At 31.0% G+C, this 22550-nt stretch overlaps 3 protein-coding genes and 1 long non-coding RNA gene across 11 annotated transcripts; 3 read left to right on the top strand and 1 right to left on the bottom strand.

Moving 5' to 3' along the window:
• The first annotated feature begins 1588 nt into the window (after positions 1–1588).
• LOC123707601 (glucose dehydrogenase [FAD, quinone]-like) lies at positions 1589–10388 on the top strand. Of its 5 annotated transcripts, XM_045657785.1 has the most exons (9): positions 1589–1712; positions 2960–3041; positions 6148–6249; positions 6325–7235; positions 7858–8074; positions 8237–8438; positions 8889–9100; positions 9522–9671; positions 9921–10388. In XM_045657785.1, the coding sequence occupies exons 4-9, from the start codon at positions 6358–6360 to the stop codon at positions 10134–10136; spliced, it is 1875 nt and encodes a 624-aa protein (XP_045513741.1). In that variant the 5' UTR covers positions 1589–1712; positions 2960–3041; positions 6148–6249; positions 6325–6357; the 3' UTR covers positions 10137–10388. The 5 variants fall into 5 exon arrangements, with proteins under 5 accessions (XP_045513741.1, XP_045513744.1, XP_045513740.1 ...); XM_045657788.1 differs by lacking the exon at positions 2960–3041 and having other exon boundaries at positions 9555–9671; XM_045657784.1 differs by lacking the exon at positions 2960–3041.
• A 178-nt stretch (positions 10389–10566) lies between these two features.
• Positions 10567–18194, bottom strand: LOC123707374 (39S ribosomal protein L51, mitochondrial). Of its 3 annotated transcripts, none has more exons than XM_045657383.1 (5): positions 18175–18194; positions 11577–11648; positions 11376–11495; positions 10860–11004; positions 10567–10777 (listed from the first exon to the last, which is right to left on the bottom strand). In XM_045657383.1, the coding sequence occupies exons 2-5, from the start codon at positions 11636–11638 to the stop codon at positions 10634–10636; spliced, it is 471 nt and encodes a 156-aa protein (XP_045513339.1). In that variant the 5' UTR covers positions 11639–11648; positions 18175–18194; the 3' UTR covers positions 10567–10633. The 3 variants fall into 3 exon arrangements, with proteins under 3 accessions (XP_045513339.1, XP_045513337.1, XP_045513338.1); XM_045657381.1 differs by lacking the exon at positions 18175–18194 and adding an exon at positions 15213–15336; XM_045657382.1 differs by lacking the exon at positions 18175–18194 and adding an exon at positions 11753–11937.
• Positions 12606–15228, top strand: LOC123707375. 2 transcript variants are annotated; one of them, XR_006753487.1, is made up of 3 exons: positions 12606–12825; positions 13375–13517; positions 13724–15228. It is a non-coding gene; the product is annotated as an uncharacterized LOC123707375 (long non-coding RNA). The 2 variants fall into 2 exon arrangements; XR_006753488.1 differs by lacking the exon at positions 12606–12825 and adding an exon at positions 12974–13073.
• A 1727-nt stretch (positions 18195–19921) lies between the features above and the next one.
• Positions 19922–22348, top strand: LOC123707396 (zinc finger protein 62-like). Its single transcript, XM_045657406.1, has 2 exons — positions 19922–19970; positions 20174–22348. The coding sequence occupies exon 2, from the start codon at positions 20184–20186 to the stop codon at positions 21324–21326; it is 1143 nt and encodes a 380-aa protein (XP_045513362.1). The 5' UTR covers positions 19922–19970; positions 20174–20183; the 3' UTR covers positions 21327–22348.
• The last annotated feature ends 202 nt before the right edge of the window (positions 22349–22550 follow it).

Below are 22550 nucleotides of genomic sequence, written 5' to 3'. Positions count from 1 at the left end.
CTCTTTTCAAAATTATGAATTTACGATCAAACAATTATATATTATGGTTTGACCTTAGTTTTATTTTACCTACCATTCAAAATATGATTTATACATAAATCATCATAATAGATCAAGTATAGTTGCAGATATTAAAGAAAAAATTGATAAGACTCACTTCGGAGAAATTTCTTTCGGAGTAAGTTCTGCTAAAGGGTTTTCTTATTAATATTTTTGCTGATGTAAATGGGGCTTGTGCTTTATGAATTGATTAAATTATTAGTTACGACCTCCACAGTAGTATCTGACGTCTGCGTTAAAGAACCAATAAACGAATTGAATATAAAAGTAAGGATTACATTGAGAAACTAGATTTAGCACTAAGTATGACTCCCGTGTGTCAAAACACATTTTAGTTGACATAAGGGATTCATAATCAAAAGTGTTAAAAAACAATTTTATTTATGATTAGTAGTGTTTTTGAGCGGTTATCGAGCAAATTTCGTTAAAGATTACCACTGTTTTAAAGATAAAGTATGCATTACAAAAACTATCTGCAACTTACGTGGGTTGATTTAGTCTTATAAAAAATAAAAATGTTAAATCCTCTTTTAAAATTAAAAGTAAACTGAACGTTACGATTTTGATAACAAGGAAAGCTGACTTCTCTCTCTGACACAATCTAATTTCGAATTTCAATAAAAAATTAAATAGTAGTTCAGTGATGTGTGATCACTATTGTTACTACTACATTTGAATATTCTAGATCTTTGTATTGTTACGACGTTAATACTAATTGCGATTGGACGTCGTGACACGTTTCTGACTGTCCAATGTCACTTTAATTATTTATAACCTAGGTGAGCAGTGTTTTATGTCAAACTTCATTTTGTCGGTCATTGTAGTATTCTGGGTCAATGTCAACAAGTATTATATAAAATAGTATCAAAAACCGACATATAGTTTAGTTTACTAAACCTTTAAAATTTCCAAAATCTTTTTTCAGAATAAGAAAAAAACAAGTAGCTTTGCGTCCACTTGCTCATTTCTGATGCTGCAGTAACCAAAAAAGATCCACTTTAACTTGCGCTGAGAGTTAATAAAAACTCAAATCAAAATTACCTTCAGCGATCCTTTACTCCTATAGTCTACTAATCAAAAATATATAGATAATATTCTTGTAAAACTGCAGTGCTATATTTTACAAACATCAAACAAACGCCGTTATCTACAAATAACACGACGTAGCAATTGATAGTTTCAGGTTTTTTTTTATTGACTGCGATGGTTTTATTGCAGCCATGCTGTTGTTGTTGACTACCAAAACGGGCTTTTCGTGAAAAGTTTATTTCCAAAAATTTGAAGGACAACATTATTCAATATCATAATATGTATTAGAAAAAAACAGTAATGTTCAACCCATAAACATCTTAAAAATTATGATTACGTTAAAATTGCATTCCGTTTGTGAAGTACTTATTACATTGTCTTAACATGGTAATGGCAGCTTGTTAAAGATGATATATATGAGCTTTCCGAATAAATAAGTCATCAAAAAATCTGTTAATTATACCAGATAAATCGTCTCCGGCAAAGCCGGTCTTGCGTGGCCTCAAGTTAAAATTGTGCAGACATCGGCAACTATTTTAAATCAAAATACGCTACAGTGCGTGCGTGATGCGTGCTTGAACGTGCTGGTTTTTTGGATTTATATTATATTATTTAATTATATGGTAAGTATTTTTTTGGAATCTTTAACTATATATTCAATTAAATATGAATCACGGCAAGTTTTGATTTTTTATGTATTATTTATGCTACTAGAACTTGCAATTAATTCATTTTTCAAACTTTTATAAAAACCTGCCTTGTTTGATTTTCTTTATATCAAATTATAAATATATTGCCATAGACCTAAATATTAAAAGCATTGAAATCCTGAAATAAAAATCTAAACTAACATTTTAGGACTAATAGAGTTTTGAACTTGAAATAATTTAATACTACGCTCCGTTGATAGATAATTTTAAAATAATATTAAACACCTTGATATGTGAGTATCTGTATAAACGAGAACTTACCTAATCCGTGACCAGTTAAATAATTTAATATGCGAACATACCATACATAGATAAGTACAGGACATAGTACACAATATATTAATTTAAAACCTGATTTTGTCTTTAAATGTAGATCAATGTCATATTTTGGTTCGGCTGCCCTTGATATCTTTACCAATCTTTTACTAATAATATGTGATATAAAGAGAAATATGTATATTATAAAATTTTACATGGTATTAAATTATTTTTTGTTAAGCAAACAGTTAACTTAAGATTTAAAAGAATACGAATACTGTAAAAATAATTTCCATGATTACGCTTGGCAGAATAAAGCTTTATTAATGTATCAGTCTGTTTTGTATGATAAAAATAATATGTATTATTATAATGTAAATTTTAGTATTCTAAAGCTCATTTTTAGCACATCACAAAGACATTGCAATATGCGTATATGTGTATAAGTTATTGCATTTTAAAAACAATAAATTATAAATTGCAATTGTACCTAAAATGCAGTCGGTTGCTAAGTTTCCTTTTACAAATCGAATAGAAAATATTATTTTGTTAATCGATTACATAATGTGTTCATTAAACACATTACCTATTGTTGAAGTGTGCTATCATTATAAATTTATACATGTCTAGTACGTAACTCAGCGTACTTTTTGACTTCTGATCGGTTTATCTTTATATTAAATAATAAAAATAACACTTTTTTTACTATACGCTTTTGTCTTTGTTTATTACATTTTTATTAAATTATTCATACTCACGTTAGAATTACATTCAGTTTAGCTCTTTATGTAAATACTGTAAGTACCGACGTCTATCACACGAGTTCTTATTACAGCCGATTACGGGTAATTCCCATTGAATACGGGATATATAGTCAATTAAAAAATATTTTATATTTGTAGGTAGTTTATGTTCTTTTCCTGTACCTCGGCAGAGTCTGGTGATCCAAAACACAGGAATGTCCTAGCGTCCTAAAATAATTAGGTAAATAAGGTTTAAATTATAGTTTTATTTTTCATATCTGGAATTGAATAAAATAATGTCCCAATACACTTGACATACCTACGCACCTAGGTATGGGTCATCTTCAACGTTCATGCTCTTGCATCTCAATTACTCAAACACTTGTCCTATCCTATTTATTACGCAAGTAACGTCGTAAACTACGTGAATTCCATTTATATTCTATTATTAGACCTAAAAGTACATAGAACTGAAGTCATCTCTTTTAATTGTGGATCAACTCTACATGTTTTCCTAGCTGTTAACAGTGTTTTCATTGGCGCAACGAGTACATTATTTGTATAAACGCTGAAATATACTTTTATTTCATTTTACCAGGTAACATATAGGTTCACAGTCTACCTTTATACGTTGAATAGAAATGATAATGTAAGACAGTAATTATCAAATCGAATCAAAGAGCCCTATCGAGAATAAATTGGTATTTGTTTGAGCCAATTTGCTAAAAAGTTTCACTAATTATAAAGATTCCAATGATAGTGACTGGCATTTTTATTTAACCTTTAAAATCAGTTATAGTTGTTTTGATTTTGTAAAGTCAAACAAAACATCAAGAGCTTCAAAATATAGCTTCTAATTAGGCGGGGGAAATTATAACATGTAAAAACTTATATGATACTATTGCATGTAAAAATATTAAAGCCTCGAGTTAAGAATAAAATTTCCATTTTAAATGAAAAATGTCTTGTCCTTTTGGGTAGGTCTTCAAGAATTTTGCATTTAGATTTATTCTAGCGTCTTCCATTGCATCCATTTAAAAATATAAAGAGGATTATTACTATTGCAAGGTTTTCTATATATCATTTCCATACGATATAATCCTATAATTTATATGTTAATTAATAAATTAATATAATAATAAATTTATTAATCGTAAGTTTAGAGTTAATTATAACATATACAATATTGTTTTCTCCTTACCTTGAATAATGTCTGAATTAATTTCTTAATATCAAATGGTAACCATTTTGCAAGACCTGTTATGAGATACCGTTCAAGGTACAAGGTTTCCAGGGTACAACTGTTGTAACAAAATAAAAATATCAGTTTTTTACGCAACGAACTAAATAGACCATGTATTTTTATATTGTGTCAATCTGTGAAACTAGTTAAACCTTACGATTTTCACACACATTCACGCGCATCGAAATCGTCTTCCTAATATTTTTTTATGCAAATATCGTGACTAGAACCTGGAATACGATTTTCTTGTTCCCCTAACATAAACAATTATCATAGTTTTCTTAAATTATTTGTAAAAATGGGGAAATCAATTAACTAGTATTATTATTACACTTTAAACACGTGTAATTTAGCAATAAGGTTAAACTAAAATGTATATTGTTATAACTTATAAGCATCGTCACCAGCGTTAATTTAAGAATGCGTAATGACAAGACAGGTTTATATTAAGCACATTGTTAAAATATGTAATGTAAAAATTCAATGAAGTGATCTGTGATCATCTAAATATTTTATGGCCTTACAGAAGGTAACCTTCATAATGCAATTCTCGAAATAAATTACATAACATGACCTCTATATGACGATAATTTAATTATTATTTATATCAATGGTTTCGTTTTGTTTATAATTATTAAAAAATAAATATGATATGTTACATAAATATTAGAATTAGAACACAGCGCCGATAATTCAATTATTGATTCAAATAGTTTAATTATTTTGTAGTGTTTTTTTATTATTCTTTGTATTATCACTATTTATTGTACCTACTGGAATTCGCTGGTCGTGTCGGCATGTTGTAGGGTCGGCATCGCTTTTCATATGTTTGTATATACATCAATTTGTTTGTATCATGTGTTCTAATTTCAATTACAAATAATAGTTTTCAATTTATGAGGTTGTACGGAGTAGTATCTAACCCTTCTGAACTTCGAAAACTCATTTACCAATAGAGAGCCACGCTTTATTAACCCGACAAATGAAAATACTATTCGTGGTAGTCGGAATTTCAAAGTAAGAGAAAAACGGTCGAACTAAAACGTTTCTTACGAACGCTGTTTCAAACGCAAAATATCTTTATTCATATAGGTAAACAAGTACACTTATGAACGTCAAAAATAAGTTAAATTAATTGTAAATTTACATTTACTACCAATTCGCAAGTCAAGGGCGTAGAGCGGGCAAGAAGAACTGGTAAGAAACATTCCGCCACTCTTTTTAATCGCCAAGTATTGAGTCATACAAATTGTTTGAACCGGAGCAAATCAATCCCAAGGTTTATTTAAGTATTCGTCAAATTTATAAAATTACTTATTGATTAATTTACGTTTAACGAGGGCTTTGAATTTATTTAGTATTAATTCTCTAATTTCCCTTGGGACTTTTATCACTGTTGTAACGATGAAAGATATATGATTGAATTCTTGAGAAAAGTTGTAGAGCTTGATACTACAAAAGTCATGTATGTGTCAGGTATGTTTATTTTTTATCTTATCTGAAAACAAGTCCTCCACGGCATTTGTATGTTCGCTATTTACTTCTTATTTCGCTCGTTCTTTATAATCCTGTACACAAATATCTAAAATAAACTACTGTAATACAAAATGCAACACTTAACAGTGATAAAATAAAAGTGAAGTCTCGGAACTTCTAAATGGACATACCAGACTTATGTCTGTATCGGATTCACGAATAATTTCATTTCAGACGAGTTTAGCTTTCACTGCTAACCCAAAATAAGTATTTTAGTAATCGAACCTAAATACTAGAACCCCTCGGCTAAAGCTCACATCGCTCGTTTTATATTAAAAGGCATTGTTTAAAAAAAGTAATTTTGTGGTTTGTCAAAGTACAGTACAGTATATGAATGCATGCAAATAGATACTACATAGCAATACCATACTCAAAACGTATGTTCTATTTATAGTTCTCTGTTGTATTAACGATTCCGAAGTCTAAGTAACATAGAGATTTCACATTAGCAGGCTTGTGCTAATAGGGTGAAACATCGTTAAGGTAGAGTCATCGTGAGATGCGACTTTACTATGGTTAGACCGAAACAACCACCAAGTCTGTAATGACATTTATAACCTTTTTCCAGGTCATGCAAAGTGTTCAGTAACAAATTATTTAACAATTAATACGTAATCTGCAGCCATGTCGTTATAACGATGATTTCATTTTCTTTTGCCGTCGCGTAAAAGTTTGTATTCTCGTTTGTTTATTAAATATCGTATTATGAATGATAAATAAAAAACAATGCGAATTACTGTTTCAGAGTTTAGGAAGAAGGCCAAGGTGATACCCAAATATGCGATGCTTTATCATAGCAATAATAACAAGCAGTTTATGCTTGGCACAATCACAGAATGTATTTGATTTTTGGACTGATATATTTCGTCCATTACCTAAAAATGTTGACGAAGGATTCGTACCTGATTACTTTCCCAAAGATAAACAAGAATTCGATTTTATTATCATTGGCGCAGGCTCTGCTGGCTGTGTTTTAGCTAATAGATTATCAGAAATATCGAAATGGGATGTTTTACTATTAGAATCTGGTGGAAATGAGAATTTTTTCTCTGACATACCAATCTTTGCACCGTTTCTATCTATAACTCCAATGAATTGGGATTATAGTTCTGAACCTGAGAAGAAAGCTTGTAAAAGTTTAAGAGGAAACGTTTGTTATATGCCTCGTGGTAAAGTTTTAGGCGGGAGCAGTGTTTTGAATTTCCTTATTTATCAAAGAGGCCATCCTGAAGATTACAATGACTGGGCACAAATGGGAAATGAGGGCTGGAGTTACGATGAAATACTGCCTTATTTCAAAAAATCAGAAAATATGAAAATTCCTGAGCTTCGTAACTCAACTTTTCACGGAATTGGTGGCTATTTAGATATAGATCATGCCACTTTTTCATCACCTCTTGAACAAGCGTTTAGAAACGCAGGTCTTGAGCTTGGCTATGAGTGGAATGATCCAAATGGAGAAAAAGTTATAGGTTTTTCTAAGCCACAAGCAACTATACGTAACGGTCGACGATGTAGTTCATCAAAAGCTTTTCTAGAACCCGTACGTTTTAGAAAAAATCTCAAGGTGTCTAAGTTTTCTACTGTGAAAAGATTACTCATTGATCCGGATACAAAAACAGCGGTAGGAGTGGAATTTATGAAGCATAACAAAAGGTTGATTATATTACAATAATGCAAAATTACTGTATTTAAGTCCTGTTTCCAGTAAAAAAATAGCTAATACTAAAACATATATGGAATAGGAATGGATATGATGTAATTGTTTAAATAGTAGTATATTTATGTTTATCTATATAAGAACAAGTATTAAATATTAACGCCTAGCTGTATTAAATAATCAAATATATACATACAGTTAAATGCTTAAACTTAGTCAATAATAAAAATTAAGATGGTGGATATATACGTTTGAGACATAAACTCCAAGCTTCCAAAGCTTGGGCTTTGGAAGCTCGGATACTGCGGTTTTAGCAAACAGTCGTCTACATCCAGCTCTGTGAATTAATAATACGTAACTTCAACGTATACTTGGAGGCATTGGGAAACGATAAATTTTACTATTAAAAAAAATACTATACCCACCATTTCACAAACTTATCTATCACTATTAATAAATTAACCTGGATTTTTGTACACAGGTTTCAATCCTTAGTTTGTACCCGTATATATATCTTAAATTACATTTTCCAATTAGCCGACCGATTATTTTGACGACGATGATAAATTAAACCGTCCGAGATAGAAAATATTTAATAATATTCACCATAACTTTCAGACGTCGTGTATACGCCAGGAAAGAGATAGTTCTTGCAGCAGGTACTATAGGATCTGCTCAACTTCTTATGTTGTCAGGAGTAGGGCCAGGAGACCATCTTCGTGAAGTTGGAATTGACACTTTATTTGATTCTCCAGTTGGTTATAACCTGCAAGACCATGTCACTTTTTCAGGCAACGCCTTTATCGTTAACCAAACTGGTTTATGCGTTAATGATGTAAGTATATCCACTTAAACTTAGTTCAAATGTTAAAACGGCCATATTGATGAAAATTAATAATTCAAATTAAATTCTATAGAATTGTCAGATTGTAGAAAACAAATGCCTCGGTAAAGCAGTTTTTTGAATTATTAATAAATACAGATCTATTTTATACAGATGTTAGCAGCCTCACCTGTATCGGCTGCAGCATATTTAGCTGGTCAAGGTCCTTTGACCATACCTGGCGGTGCTGCTGGTTTAGCGTTCACTCGTACTCAATATGCAAATGACCTCAGCGAAGGACGACCCGATCTCGAATTGGTCATGGGCGCAGGCTCACTTGCAGGCGACTTTCTTGGAATCATTCGATCTTTATTGGGTACTTTAAATTATTTATTAAATCTACATATTTGAAGCTCTACAGCCTATTCATCAATACGACGTCTCTCAGTATTTTACACCAATTGGTTAATTCGTTTTCTAGGAGAAAACGAAACAAATATTATTTTTCCAGGAACCGGTTGACACCTAAATATAAATATTAATGCATTTATTCACAAAAATTATATACTTTTAATGTTTTTACATTCATTCTCAAGATGATTACGGTCTATCTATAATGACGTAATAGTAACAGTGTGTCAACATAACTAAAGTTGTAATTCAACACTACAGCGACCTTAAATGCTACAATGGTTTTCTTTCCGTACATACTACTGGGGTGCACCATAAATAATTTAAACCATAAAAATAGTACGACTTTATTCGTTTTACAATCATCAATGTGACTATGTGTTTCTAGTATCCTTTCTTTAATTATTATTTTCAGGAGTCACTGACGACTTTTATTGGAAGGTCTATGGAAATTTACCGCTTCAAGAAAGACAACGGTCTTTTTCTCTCAATCCTGTGTTGATACGACCACAAAGTTATGGAAGGTTGTTACTTAGAAGCGCCAAATTTGACGATGCTCCAAAAATTCACCCCAATTATTTTGACCATCCTGATGATATAAAGGTTTTAAAAGAAGGCATTCGCCTAGTAAGTATAAAACATGATAATTAAAATAAACGAATCCCATTATGTAGTAAGTATTACACATTTTTCCATGAATCAAAACATCTTTAGGTATCAAGTCGAATAGCGAGAGCGTCTTTAAAATACTTTCTATCATGGCACCTTGGACCCTGAATACTGGAAAAGTGGTAACTTACAATACGCGCAAATATTTACAAACTTGAATAATTTAGCTGTGTATAGGGGAATAATTCCTGAACAATTAAAAAAAATATTCCAACTTCGCTCAACCCTAGATTTGTATTCTACCGATTTAAACCGGTATTAATTATATGGACTAAAACTTGACCCAGAAATATTGTCTTATACTTCCTAACATAGTACGTGTCTAAGATGGACGTTGAAATACTTCTTTTCTATTATGAAAACACTTGGGTAATTTCAGGCTCAAAAAGTGATTGGGACGCGGTTTTTCCAGAAATATGGGACGCGTTTAAATAATATTCCATTTCCTGGTTGTGAACAGTTACGTTTTGATTCAGACGAATACTGGGAGTGTGCAATCATGCAAACCTCTATCACTTTGGACCATCAAGTAAGTACGCCCCGCACTACCACTCTGTGAAACCACCTGCCCACTAAAGTATTTCCGAACAGACATAAAGTTAAAACTATTGCCATAATGTATAAAAAAAGTATTTCAGAACCAATTCGACAAGGACCCTACTTCAACCGGCAACGCACTCGTGAGCCCTGTGGAATTGAGAGCCTCCTGCCCGTTTGCCCCCTGTTCTATTAAAAAAATACATTTATTTATAAGAAAATTTAAATTATCTTTTTCCAGGTGGGCACTTGCAAAATGGGATCAAAAAGTGACCCCACAGCTGTCGTTTCACCACGGTTATTAGTCAATGGAATCAAGAACTTGAGAGTAGCTGATGCTTCCATTATGCCCCGAATACCTGCCTCACACACTCATGCTCCAGTTATCATGATTGCGGAAAAAGCATCAGATATGATAAAAAACGATTGGGGAATACCCATACAGGCTTACTTTTAAAAATTTAATAACCAAAGACTGAATAACGTGGTGCCACACGTAAACAAGCGTAAACCTAGTATGACATTTTCCATTTATACTTATTTTTTTAAACTAACACCTTACTACATTCATTCATTTGTAAGTCACAAATTTTGTTAAGTAGTTTATAAGAAAATTGTTGCTTGTTTTAAAAAAATACTGAATACTTCCCCTTTTTAATTATCACCTAATCTGTGTTATCTAGTCATTTTAATAAAATTTTAAATACTGTATGTTTGGTTTATTTTCAAACAAGAACAAGACCTGGCTGTATGGACTAAAGTCCTTTCCCTTTCCCATTAGGGATAAATTAATGTCATCATTAGATTCAAACTTCAATTCTACTTCTAAAGTTATAATGATTTAAACTCATACAACTTAAACTAGCAAGATAAGTAAAAGACACTCATTCCTAATAACTATAGATTTATTATGAATTAGTGCAAAGAAACTAAATAACAATAACATTGAAAGGACTAATTGCCAGACATTCCAGTTTTTGTCTTTTGGTTAAGTCTTCTGTACAGGTATTTTAACCGTTTTTCTAAATCCTTCCATTTTGTAGGCCTCAGTTTAGGATAAGAAGTTGTTGCAAGCATTTTTTTCTTGCGTAGCATAATCTAAAATTCAAATAATTAGTGAAAATCAATGTACTCTGTGTAAACATAGATTTTTCCAAGTTTTGTGTCAGAATACACTCACATGGTATTCATTCCCACTGACACCTTTTATCCATGTAGGAATTGTATACAATGTTTTAACAGGATGTAAACCTTTATTTCCCAAAATATCTATGTAATCATTCTGTCCATACAATGCTTTTCTCTGTGTCCAGGGGTTTGCAGGTCTGAAATTATTTGGAGACTAAAATTAGACAAAATTAAAATATTAATTAAGTAAAAAAAATATTAAAAAGATATAAAATTAACAATTACAATCTGAACAATGCATAATTTAACATGAGAGAAAATAGAACCCTAGATACTTGTTATAAAGTTTAGTATTGGGGTAATAAATATAAACAAATTAGGAGCTGAAACTACAACAATGGCAAATTATTTATTAATTGTTGTCCTACTAAAGATTCAAATGGGAAGACACCATTCAAAAGATGCATGTGGCAGAATCTGGAAATCACCTACATGTAAAACACTCTTTAAATGTATTGCTTCTAAAATTAAGAATTGTTCTTGTTTATTACTTTCTTGGTAAATATACCTGTACTCTGGAATTGGTAAACTACGTCCATTAGATCTTGGTAATAAACCACCACACCATATCTTTTCTTCATACCCATATCTTCTGACTAGCTGCTGTTTCTCAGCATGATAACGTGTCCTTTAAACAAACAATAATTAAATAATTATCATAATTCATAATATAGTTACAATTGCTTAAAACCTTAGTGGATATAGTTACCTGACAATATTTACAGAAGGTCTCCAAAATGCCTTTAAAACTCTGGAACTTAGCCATTCCATATTGTGAAATCTTAAAATATAAAAGAATATCGTTAATTACCATATAAGAAATCTTATTAATTAATTATAAAATTAAGTAAGACCGCTAAGTTAAGGACTAGGTATTCAGCTAACCTCTATAACTAAATTTCAATTTCACACGATTTTTGCTATTTACACTAACAGTAACGTCTATAATTTAAATTAAATGTTCACAATAAATCAAAGATTTAACTATTCAGGTAATATGGTTTTTCTTATATTTTTACAAACCAAGAGAATATTGAATATTCAATGGTAATAATATTACTTAATTAAAGAAAGAGAATAGAGATCGAGATTCGAGAAGCTACTTCCGAAACTAAGTATGACGCGCCCTCTTCAGTTCAGCCCTTGAAATAACAAAACCGTTTTAATAATTTAATATTTTTATCTAACAAACTCAACCTCAAAATAACTTTATTCATATAGGTAAACAAGTTCACGTATGAACATCAGAAAAGAAGTTAAATTAATTGTAAATTTACATTAACTACCAGTCCGCAAGTCAAGGGGATAGAGCGGGCAAGAAGAACCGGCAAGAAACTTTCTGCCACTCTTTTTAATTGCTAAGTTTTAAGTCATACAAATTGTTTGAAGTGGAGCAAACCAATCCCAAGGATTAAGATCATTTAAATATTCGCCAAATTTATTAAAAGCTTTATTGATTAATTTCCGTTTAATGAGGGCTGTTAATTAATCTAATGTTTATCTTCTGGAGCTTGGTTGGTGGTACCCTCAAAGTCGTCATTCACAAGTTAAGAAATATAAAAATCTAGTCTGGCCTTTAAAATAAGTAATGAGAAATAAAACCGCGCTAAAATAGCATACGGCGAATACCGCGCTTTAACAGTAGTGTATGTAGAAATTCGAAATGCTGCTATATTTGCAATAATTTAGCTATCACCATCTTTAATGGCTACCGTTTTAAAAACATGTTATACTTTTGACGTTTCAACGAAAAGTTTTTTTTAGTTAAGTTAGTTAGTTTTAAATATTTGTAATTTTATTGTTATCTAGCTTTTTCAAACGTTCTCATATAATTTAAGTGATTTAAACTAGAGTTATTAACTCTAGTTAAAAAAAAAAGTTTTTGATTTTACAATGAATCAATGCGAGGATGATAATAGACGCAGATAAATATCAAGAATATCTGCAAATTAGTGCAGGTAAATAATTATAACTTTTGTTTTAAGCTATAGTTTTGTGAAATTGGAATATCCTAGTTATATTGGATATCTTTTATTGATATTTATATTGCGTGATTGTATTGTATGTTAAAAATTAAAAAGAACATTATGTAATTTGTAAATTTAAATGTATTGCTTGTAATCATATAATTCTAAATATATTGTTATAATTATTTATGCATGAACTTTGGAAATATAAAGTTCACTAGGAACAATACTAAGCAATGGTAAGCAGACATTTTCTTTAATTATTTATTACTAAGTTAATACAGAGAAGTTTACTATACTATTGTCAATGACTGAGAAGTTTGAATTTAAGTCTCTTAGGAATCACTGATATTGTTTGGTTATTAAAAATTGAAATTGACAATAAGCTTCAAACTGACAAATTAAGTATATGTTTACGTTTAAAATAAAGTAAAGATTTTTATTATTATGTGTACCTACTGAATATACCGTGGAGTGATCTTACACCAGTTTGTAAGTTTTATATTTGATCAAAGTACTAAATAAATATTTTCTTTTCAGAAGGAGAGAACATAATAAGACAACTAAAAGTATTATCAGAAACCACCAATGGACAAATTGTATAAAAGTCTTAGGTTTTAATAATTGAAATATTAACCTAAAAATAAATTTGATAATGAGGGATGAAGTATTTTATGAATAATGTAGGTATATATCTTTATAATAACTATTGTTATTTACAATCATTGTGTTTAGGAAACAATCACTATTTTTTTTAATGTCGCAATATGTATTGTAACTGGAGGGCCTGCTCGCTGCCCATTAACACTTACCATTATTAGTTAATTATGATTTTTCGGTTTTTAGCTACATATATAAATATGAATACATCTACATTAATTCATTTCAGTCGTCGTAGCGCAGCCGTGCGAGTGACATGCGCATAATCTAACACAATCTTTTTAAGACAATCTAATCATGTCGAAGTGTGACCAATGTAATAAATCTTTGCCTGGATGTGAATGTGCCCGATGTGAAAAAATGGTACACCTAAATACCAGATGCAGTGGTCTTACCAACAAACAGATAACCGCATTAAAGGCGGCCCCAGGCCTGGACTGGACCTGTATGGAATGCCAACAAGAATCCCCGAAGCGAAACTCCTCTTTGTATCTGACAGAGGATGCAAAGGAGGATATACCTATGGACACTAAGGGGCTAATACAGAAAATTTCCAAGGAAGTAGAAAAAACTATAAAGAAGGAAATAAACGAATTCAACCAATCTCTGCAATTTCACAGTACGAAGTTGGACAAAGTATTAGGTTGTATTGATGCCTTTAAAAACACCATAAAAGTTTTAGAAAGAAAAAACACGGAACTATACACAAAAGCAACAATCTGGAATTGAGGGTAGGTGCATTGGAGCAGCGTTTCCATGAGATGGAACAGGAGAAACTTGCTATTTCTATAGAAATAGCAAACGTCCCCCCTGCGAGTGAAGAGAATGTGAGAAAATTAGTTGAAAATGTAGCATTAAAACTTAAACAGCCCTTCGACGGTATCCGTAACACAATGCGATACCAAGCTGCAAAAACCATTAAAACTATGGTGGCCGATGTTTGCCCCCTATGAACCCAACAATAACAAAATAGTATTCATCAGGGAAGCAATGACTAAATACAACAAAAGCATTTTATGGGAAGCCAAACAAGAATTAAAGAATAAACAAAGATTTAAATACGTATGGTTTAAAAACGTTATGGTGAGTGCAAGAAAGGATGAAAACACTAAAATACAAAACCTAAGATCAGTGTTGGATATACAAGTGTTAAAAAAAAGACAGAATGTCAATTAACTGACCAAATTAAATGCATATAAATTATTATTATTATTAAGATGGATAGTTTAACTAGTGATATTTGTGAATTAGAAGACTGTATAAACATAAATGATTCTGTGAGTAAAATTCCCAGTAGACATTTAAATCTATTGTGGTGTACACATAAACATAAGGTCAATCATAAAATACTTTGCCAATCTCGAGCAATGTATATATGCGGCTGGCGCTGTTAACGTTATTGTGCTTACAGAGGTTAACATTTCTGATAGAATCAGTTGTCTGTATAATTTAGATGGATACCATATGTTTTCGGCACTCAGAAATGGTAGGAAAGGTGGAAGTATCTTAGTATATGTAAAAAAGAAACAAATTTAATATGCAAATTGTAAAAAGCCAACATTTCGATAATATTATACTTTTTACCATCACAACTCTATCTCGATATCTTGTATCTATTGGGAGACGTTAATATAAATCTAAAGCTAGACATTCCTATAAAACATAAATATTGCAACACATTACACAGTTTAGGCCTTATGTGTGGGATGACAACTTACACTAGGGCGGAACTATACAAAGGAACCATTACAAAATTATGCATAGACCACATATACGCTCGATCCCAAACACACGACCTATACACGGCAGCGGTTGGCACAAAACTAGCGGACCATCGAGCGATCGTGCTTGCTTGCACTAAAACACAGCTACAGGATGTTCCAACATATAAAACATTAATTGACAATAATAAATTAACGATCCTTCTAGAGCAAATTGAACGGAAGCCGACAATAGAAATGAAGTGTCCTATTGGTATATACAACTTCATACAAAATAACATAACTCAAGCATATAAAAAATCTGAATTTACAGTTAAACTTAAATCTAACTCTCTTCGAATTAGTAACCATTGGATTAATAATAGAATTATTAAAGCATGTCAGTACAGAGATAAACTTTTTACTCAATATATAAAAGATCCAAACAACTTAATACTCAAACAAAAATATAATAAAACCAGAAATTATGTCAATAAATTAATTAATAAAACTAAAAATAAAACAATTAGAACCAATATAGAAGCTAATAAAAATAATCTAAAAAATCTATGGGACATATTAAACCAACTAACAGGAAAAATTAAAATATCTATCGACGTAGCTATACAGAACTCATTTGCAAATCAAAATATTACATGTAAAGATATTGCAAATAATTTTGCAACTTCCTTCCACAATAGTAATATAGCAACCAACTGTGTAAAACCACTGTTAGATAAAAGCTCTTACCAGCGTGCAGAAAATACTAGTATGAGATTTCAGTCAGCAGACCCTAAATCAGTTGCAAAGATAATTAAATCATTAAACGACAGAAAGTCTCCAGGTGCAGATAAAATGCGAGCTATAGATATTAAAACATTATGTAATAAAATCAAAGTAGCCATAGCTAACCTTATTTATACGAGTATTTACACTGGAAAATATCCTAACTTACTAAAAACAGGCATAGTATGACCAATATACAAAAATGGTAGCAAAAAAATCTATAATAATTATCGTCCAATAAATATATTGCCAACAATTAAGAAAATAATAGAAAAATATATATGTGGTCAAATTCAAAATTATTATAAAAAACACAATATTCTTTCTAACAAACAATATTCCAAACAAAACAAATAATATAATAATATACAATTAATATATAAACAGGATTCCAACCAAATAAAAATACCACACAATTGCTATCCGCATTCACAGTTATCTTTATTATATTATTAATGTTATATCCACATTTATAAACATTTAAATAAAAAAGATCATGTTCTAGTAGTGTTTATTGACTACAGTAAGGCATTCGACACATTAAAGCACAGCGTAATTACGAGGAAACCTACTCAAGTGGTGTGAAAACTCTCTGCAAGACAGAACTTATCGTGTTAAAGTATGCAACGAAGAAAGTTTTCCAATATCTATTACAGAAGGTACGGCTCATGGCTCAGTCATTGGGCCTATACACTACCTTACCTACGTTAACACATTACCTAACATAATAAAGTATTGTCAGATATTCTAATTTGCAAATGATACATGCCGCAGGGCCTAACATCCAAGAAGCAGAAACAAAGCTACAATCTAATTTCGATACATAGGCTAAATGGTCCCACGACGTAGGACTTGTACTAAATCCTAACAAAATAAAGTTCATGCATATCCGATCCAGTCACAATTTAAGCTCACGTACACCCATCTCAATTTTACACAACCACACATGTGCACATGCTTATAACTCATACCCCAAAAGCTGCAACTGCAACGCCTTAGAATTAGTTCATAACCATAAGTACCTGGGGCTTACAATAGATGACCGAATGTCCTGGAAAATGCACATTAATTCTGTCTGTGATAGGCTAAGAGCGATACTTGCCAAATTCACTTTAATAAAAAATAAAATACCTCTTAAAACTCTGCTACTATTATACAAAGCACTAGCCGAATCCATTATAACATATGGACTTTCAAGCTATGGGAGAACATGCAAAACTTATCTAAATCAAATATTTGCAATACAAATACGTATTTTAAAAACAATTGCTCCCATAAAATTAAAATCACAATATAAAGAGGACTACAGAAAGCTATTTGCATTTTTCAAAATTATACCTATACACGAGACAGTGCAACTAGGATTATTAAATGAAAAATACTTTACAGAAAATTTCCTCAAAACAAAACTCACTATCACTATTCAACACGTAGAAAATTAAAAAAAAAAAACATGTGTGCAATTCACACGTGTTAGAAGTGAAACCTTCAAAAACAATGTTTTTATTATTAATAATATGTAAATTGGACGTTTTTCAATGTCTAAAAGTAGGATAAAACTTTTAATTAAAAAAATAACACACCACGCTATCTTACTAAAACGCTGTAATACGCAGCCGCATACAGTGTACAGTAAGCTCACGTAGTTTTCACATGCACTACACACGTTAAATGCTCAAATACAAGCACGTATTAAACAGTGTGCAATATACATACACACTGACATCTGCTCTCTCGCTCTGGCTCACAAATTACAGGCGACTATGCTTAGAAGACGGGAGTGGGGACGCTACGAAGTATGGCACAAAGAGGAGAGACCGATAATATACAAATTGTATGTATATTTCTGTCTCATTCTTTCCCCTGGCTTCATCCTACACATTTTTGTATTTGTGTCTCTTACCTGTCGTTTTTTCGTTGCATCCGGTTTGAAATCACAACGATTCTAAAGAAGTTTCACTTCAAAACGAATTTCTATTACCCAAATACAATAATTTATATGGGAAAAAAACATTAGATTACATCATTCCAAATTTAATAAACTCGATACCAGCTACACTTCTTACTAATATAACAAGAAACAATATTAAATTTAAATTAAAAAAATACTACATAAGTCAAACAATTATAAATTATGAATTTCAAAAATTATGCTATATACGTCATTAAAATATATTCGAATATAGGAACTCACCTGTATGTGAATGAGAATTCTCGACAAGAACAGGTTTCTTGCATCGGCTATCTATGGCGCGTCAGTGTTTAGATTTGTATATGACATTTTACGTGCAATTTTAAATCGTTTGAATGGTTTGATTGTTATAAATTTACAGTTTATATGTCACTGGCCTTAGTATAAATATATATATGTGTGTGTTAATGATTTAATTATGTTCGACGTCCTGGTGGATAGAAAAACTGTGTACAGTTTGTGTTTCCACCACATCAACTTCCTTTATATTAAGAACACTTATACAATAAATAAATAAATTTAATTTGGCGCATCTGAGCGTTTCAGTAGTAATGTTTGTATTGTATAATAAGTTGTCATATTTACTAATTTTTCTATTTATACTACGCAACATTTAAGGAAGATAATAAACAGAGGTGCCTTATTTTAATTAAAAATAACTATAACTGAAACATTTTTTATTTTACTACCTGTACATCGTGCCTGGATAAATTCCAAAGCATTGTGCTGTTTATGGAGTGTTATTTGTCTACCTGCTTATTTGATCGAAGGGATACATCATAGAATATGGCTGATCAAGTAACTTTAGCAACAGCTTATTTAGTACTACTAAGCCATGCAGCCAAACGACGGAAGAAGAAACGTTGGCGGAAAAGAAGCTTACTTCAGAATAGCCCACGGACTAAGTCACTAACAAAAATTAACACAGACGATGGTGCCTTATTTAAAAACTTTACCAGAATGTCTTTGAGGACTTTTTTTTAGGTCTAACAATTTTCTAACTTTCTAAGGTGTTGTCATGCCGCACGGTTCTTGCCACATGTGTGACATTTTTAACTTTCCTTGTGGCCTTGTGGCCTGCCGCAATGCCGCACAGTGTTGCCCCGGTGTAATATGGCCTTAATAGTGTGAAACTTCGAGTTGAAGTAAAATTTAGACACAAAGTGAATTTAAGAATGACATTTAACGCGTAAAAATATTTAAGTTGCTGAAAATTCCGTTCTTGAAATCGTGAATGTTTTATTTAAATTTTCAAAGCCAATACTTACCAGAGAATCAATAACAATTAGTCCCAGATAGTGAAATATATTTTAAATATTATCAAATAGCCCTAGATTTGCAATAGCTTTCTTCCGAGATATTATCGTTCTTCTTATGATTGATTCTTATTTATTTTTTTGGTTTTTATTATTAGAATAACATAAATTCATAATTGTCTTAACTGTACATACATTATATAGAAAAGTAAAATGAAATTTAAAAAGTTTATTTATTTATTATAATATGACATTAAAATTAACATTATGTAGAAAACAGGCTTTATGGGAATCACGTTTAGATCTTAAATCTTTTTCAGATTGAGTCTTGGTCTGTCTGTTGTTAATTTATATGGTACGAATGCAAAATACATAAGATAGTCATGTAACGTTTGGACATTAGAGCTAAATAGCCAAACTATCTCCTACTATTTAGGTACTCAGTATTTTTTTTAATATTATGGTACTAGTATTGACTTTATGCCAGTTTTAAGTAAAGGTTGGGAAACTACACGCGAGAAAAAATAAACAAAGAAAACAAAAAACAAACGGATAAGCTAGATAAAAATAAAATATGTACATAAACATATTACATCTTAATATTAAGGTACTCAGTTTCTAGCATATTATTAATTAATTTATATTTTTACTCTATTAAGCATATGAAAAATAAAAGTTTTTAATCTGCGATGTTCCAATTAAAACAAAATGGTCGATTGTTAGAAACTGAAACTTTTCAATACGAATATATTTTTGTTAAATGTACGTTTAAATAAGTATTTCCGTAATGTATACTTTGCAATATTTTACTCAAATTAAACGTATTCATTATGTGTATTAACTTTTTAAAGCAAGCCCCAACATGAACAATGTACTTCCGCATATTTGCGTTGTTTGTTTACCTCTGATAGTCAAGTTTTTACTTATGTTATTATTTCACTTTATATTGTATTTTCTAATTTTAGTGACCAAAATATGTCCAAAAGAGATTTAAATGATCGAAACGAAAGGAAGCTGGATTCTAGTGATTATGAAAACATCCTTTCGCAGCATAATATATTTGAAGCGTCGCGACCAAAACACCAAGAACTTCCTAGTTTTCCCGGTTATTCAAATGCGGAAACACAAACCAAATCTAGTGATATAAAGGGTCAGTCAGCACAATCAGGCCTAGGTGCCTGGCCATATAATCCATGGTGGATGCTGGCAAGCACTTCAAAAACCGCAACATCTCAGGATGACTTTTCTGAAGGTAGTGATCAAACTAAAGTTAAGAAAGAACCTAGCGGTGCTGGTACACCAGATCGTGATCCACTACAATCAGATTTTGAACAATTTCATTCTGCAACACCTCCAGCTGGTCTTGATTCTTTTTGTGATGACTGCTCAGATCCTTTTTGTGACTCAAGTACGGCAGTTTGTCGTAAGCTCTTCCACTGCCCACATTGCAGAAAAAGTTATCCTACCATTTTAGAATTCAATACACACTTAACAGGTGTACACCCAGCTCAAAAACCATTCCGGTGTCAAATTTGTTTAGAGCCATTTCACAAAAAGTCGCATCTCCGCAGACATTTAGATTCAAGCCATTCTCGGAAAGATGTGAACAAGTGTTCTGTCTGCTCTAAATATATTAAAGATAAAAGCAACTTACGAAAACACATGCAGGTTCATACAGGGAGAGTGCCACAAAAGCAATTTAAATGTGACCTGTGTAACAATAAGCGATATATGTCTCTAGACAGATTAAACAATCATAAGGTAGTTTGTACAGGTGAAAAAGTATTGAAATATTGCGATATGTGTACTAAAGTATTTGACAATTCAAGATCATTGAATAGCCACAAAAAAGTACATGCAAGGGAACTGAAATGTGAAAACTGTGGTGAACAACTCAGGTCACTGGAGCAGTTTAATAATCACCAGTTGGTTTGTCTTACGAACACATCAGAGGTGAGTGTAACAGCATCAACAAGTAGTGGAGCAACTGTGAATCCTTGCTGTACGCAGCCTGGGCTATGTGAACATGATAAACCTGCCTATTTGAATATACCAAGCTATGCAGCTAATAGAGTGTTAAATGCAACACTATCTTCTCTTAAATCTGATATGAACTGACAACATTTATAACACTTCATTCACAGCATATGTAGTATTTTACATAAAACTTGATCTATACAAATTACCAAATAGATAAAGAATGGTTATAATTTTTCACAATCAAAAATTACACAAGACTGATGCAAATATCCCGCCTCACAACTTGCTTTATTATTACCATTTTAATATAGATTGTAGATAGTGAGTAAGTAAAATAATATTGATATTGAAACTTATGTATGTCTGTATTGTTTTCATTAAGCCACACCACAATATAGATGTGCACCTTTATTCCAGAAAATCAGCTTTACTATTTATCAGAAACAATATTTACATTCTGTAATATAATTATTATTTGAATACTGTTAAAGCCTTGACTGATTTAGACTACTATTTAGTGTGCAGTATTACATTAAACATTTTTATTTTTCTATTTTTAATGTAAGAGCTATATTTTTTTTATATACTAGAATATGTTAATATACCTTATCTAATAATTTTAATAATAAATAAAAGTCCCATCAGACACTTTGTACAGCGCCATTGTGGTTGTCTAAATCATCTGAAAAATGCATGTTCTCAAATAAAAATGTTTTTTCCGTTACAAATTTTAAATAGTATTTAGTAAGGTGCAATAAAAATGCGGCTTAGCCATTGATTGTATGAGATGTTAAATATTTTTTATTGGATTTAATCACACCTTTATTGACATTGCAAAAAATATATGTTTATTAATCAGTAATAGATGGCAATGTTTCAAAATCAATTTGTGGAGATAAATCTACTTGGTCAAACCTAATTTCTATGAATTGAAAAGATTCTTGCTATTAATTTTGTAAAATAATTTAATCTTTATTTATATAGTTTATGTTATTAAAATTATTTTACTTTTATAAACTGTTATATGATAAGACACAAACAAGACTTCAATGTTGAGGCTTGTTTATTTGTTGCTATTTTAATTATTGTTTTAAACACATGCTTGTTCACTTATTATTGTAAGTAATTTAAGTTATTATTATATTGGGAGTACAGTTAGATAAGGTATATATTTACTTTGGTAGATACTAAATTTATTTTCAATCTATTAATATTTATTGTGAAGCTTTGTATATTTAAAAAAAACTTTTACACAAAATAACATGAACCTAAATATATCACAGTTTCTGGGAATATTTGTGTTAAATAATATTTTTAAAATATACGTAATTTAACATGATGGATCTGAGGTTCTGTTTTAAT

Source organism: Pieris brassicae, chromosome 3, assembly GCF_905147105.1.
Source record: "Pieris brassicae chromosome 3, ilPieBrab1.1, whole genome shotgun sequence".
Taxonomy (NCBI): Eukaryota; Metazoa; Arthropoda; class Insecta; order Lepidoptera; family Pieridae; genus Pieris; species Pieris brassicae.
Note: the sequence above shows the minus strand (reverse complement) of the source record. Positions and strands in the feature narration are given on the sequence as shown.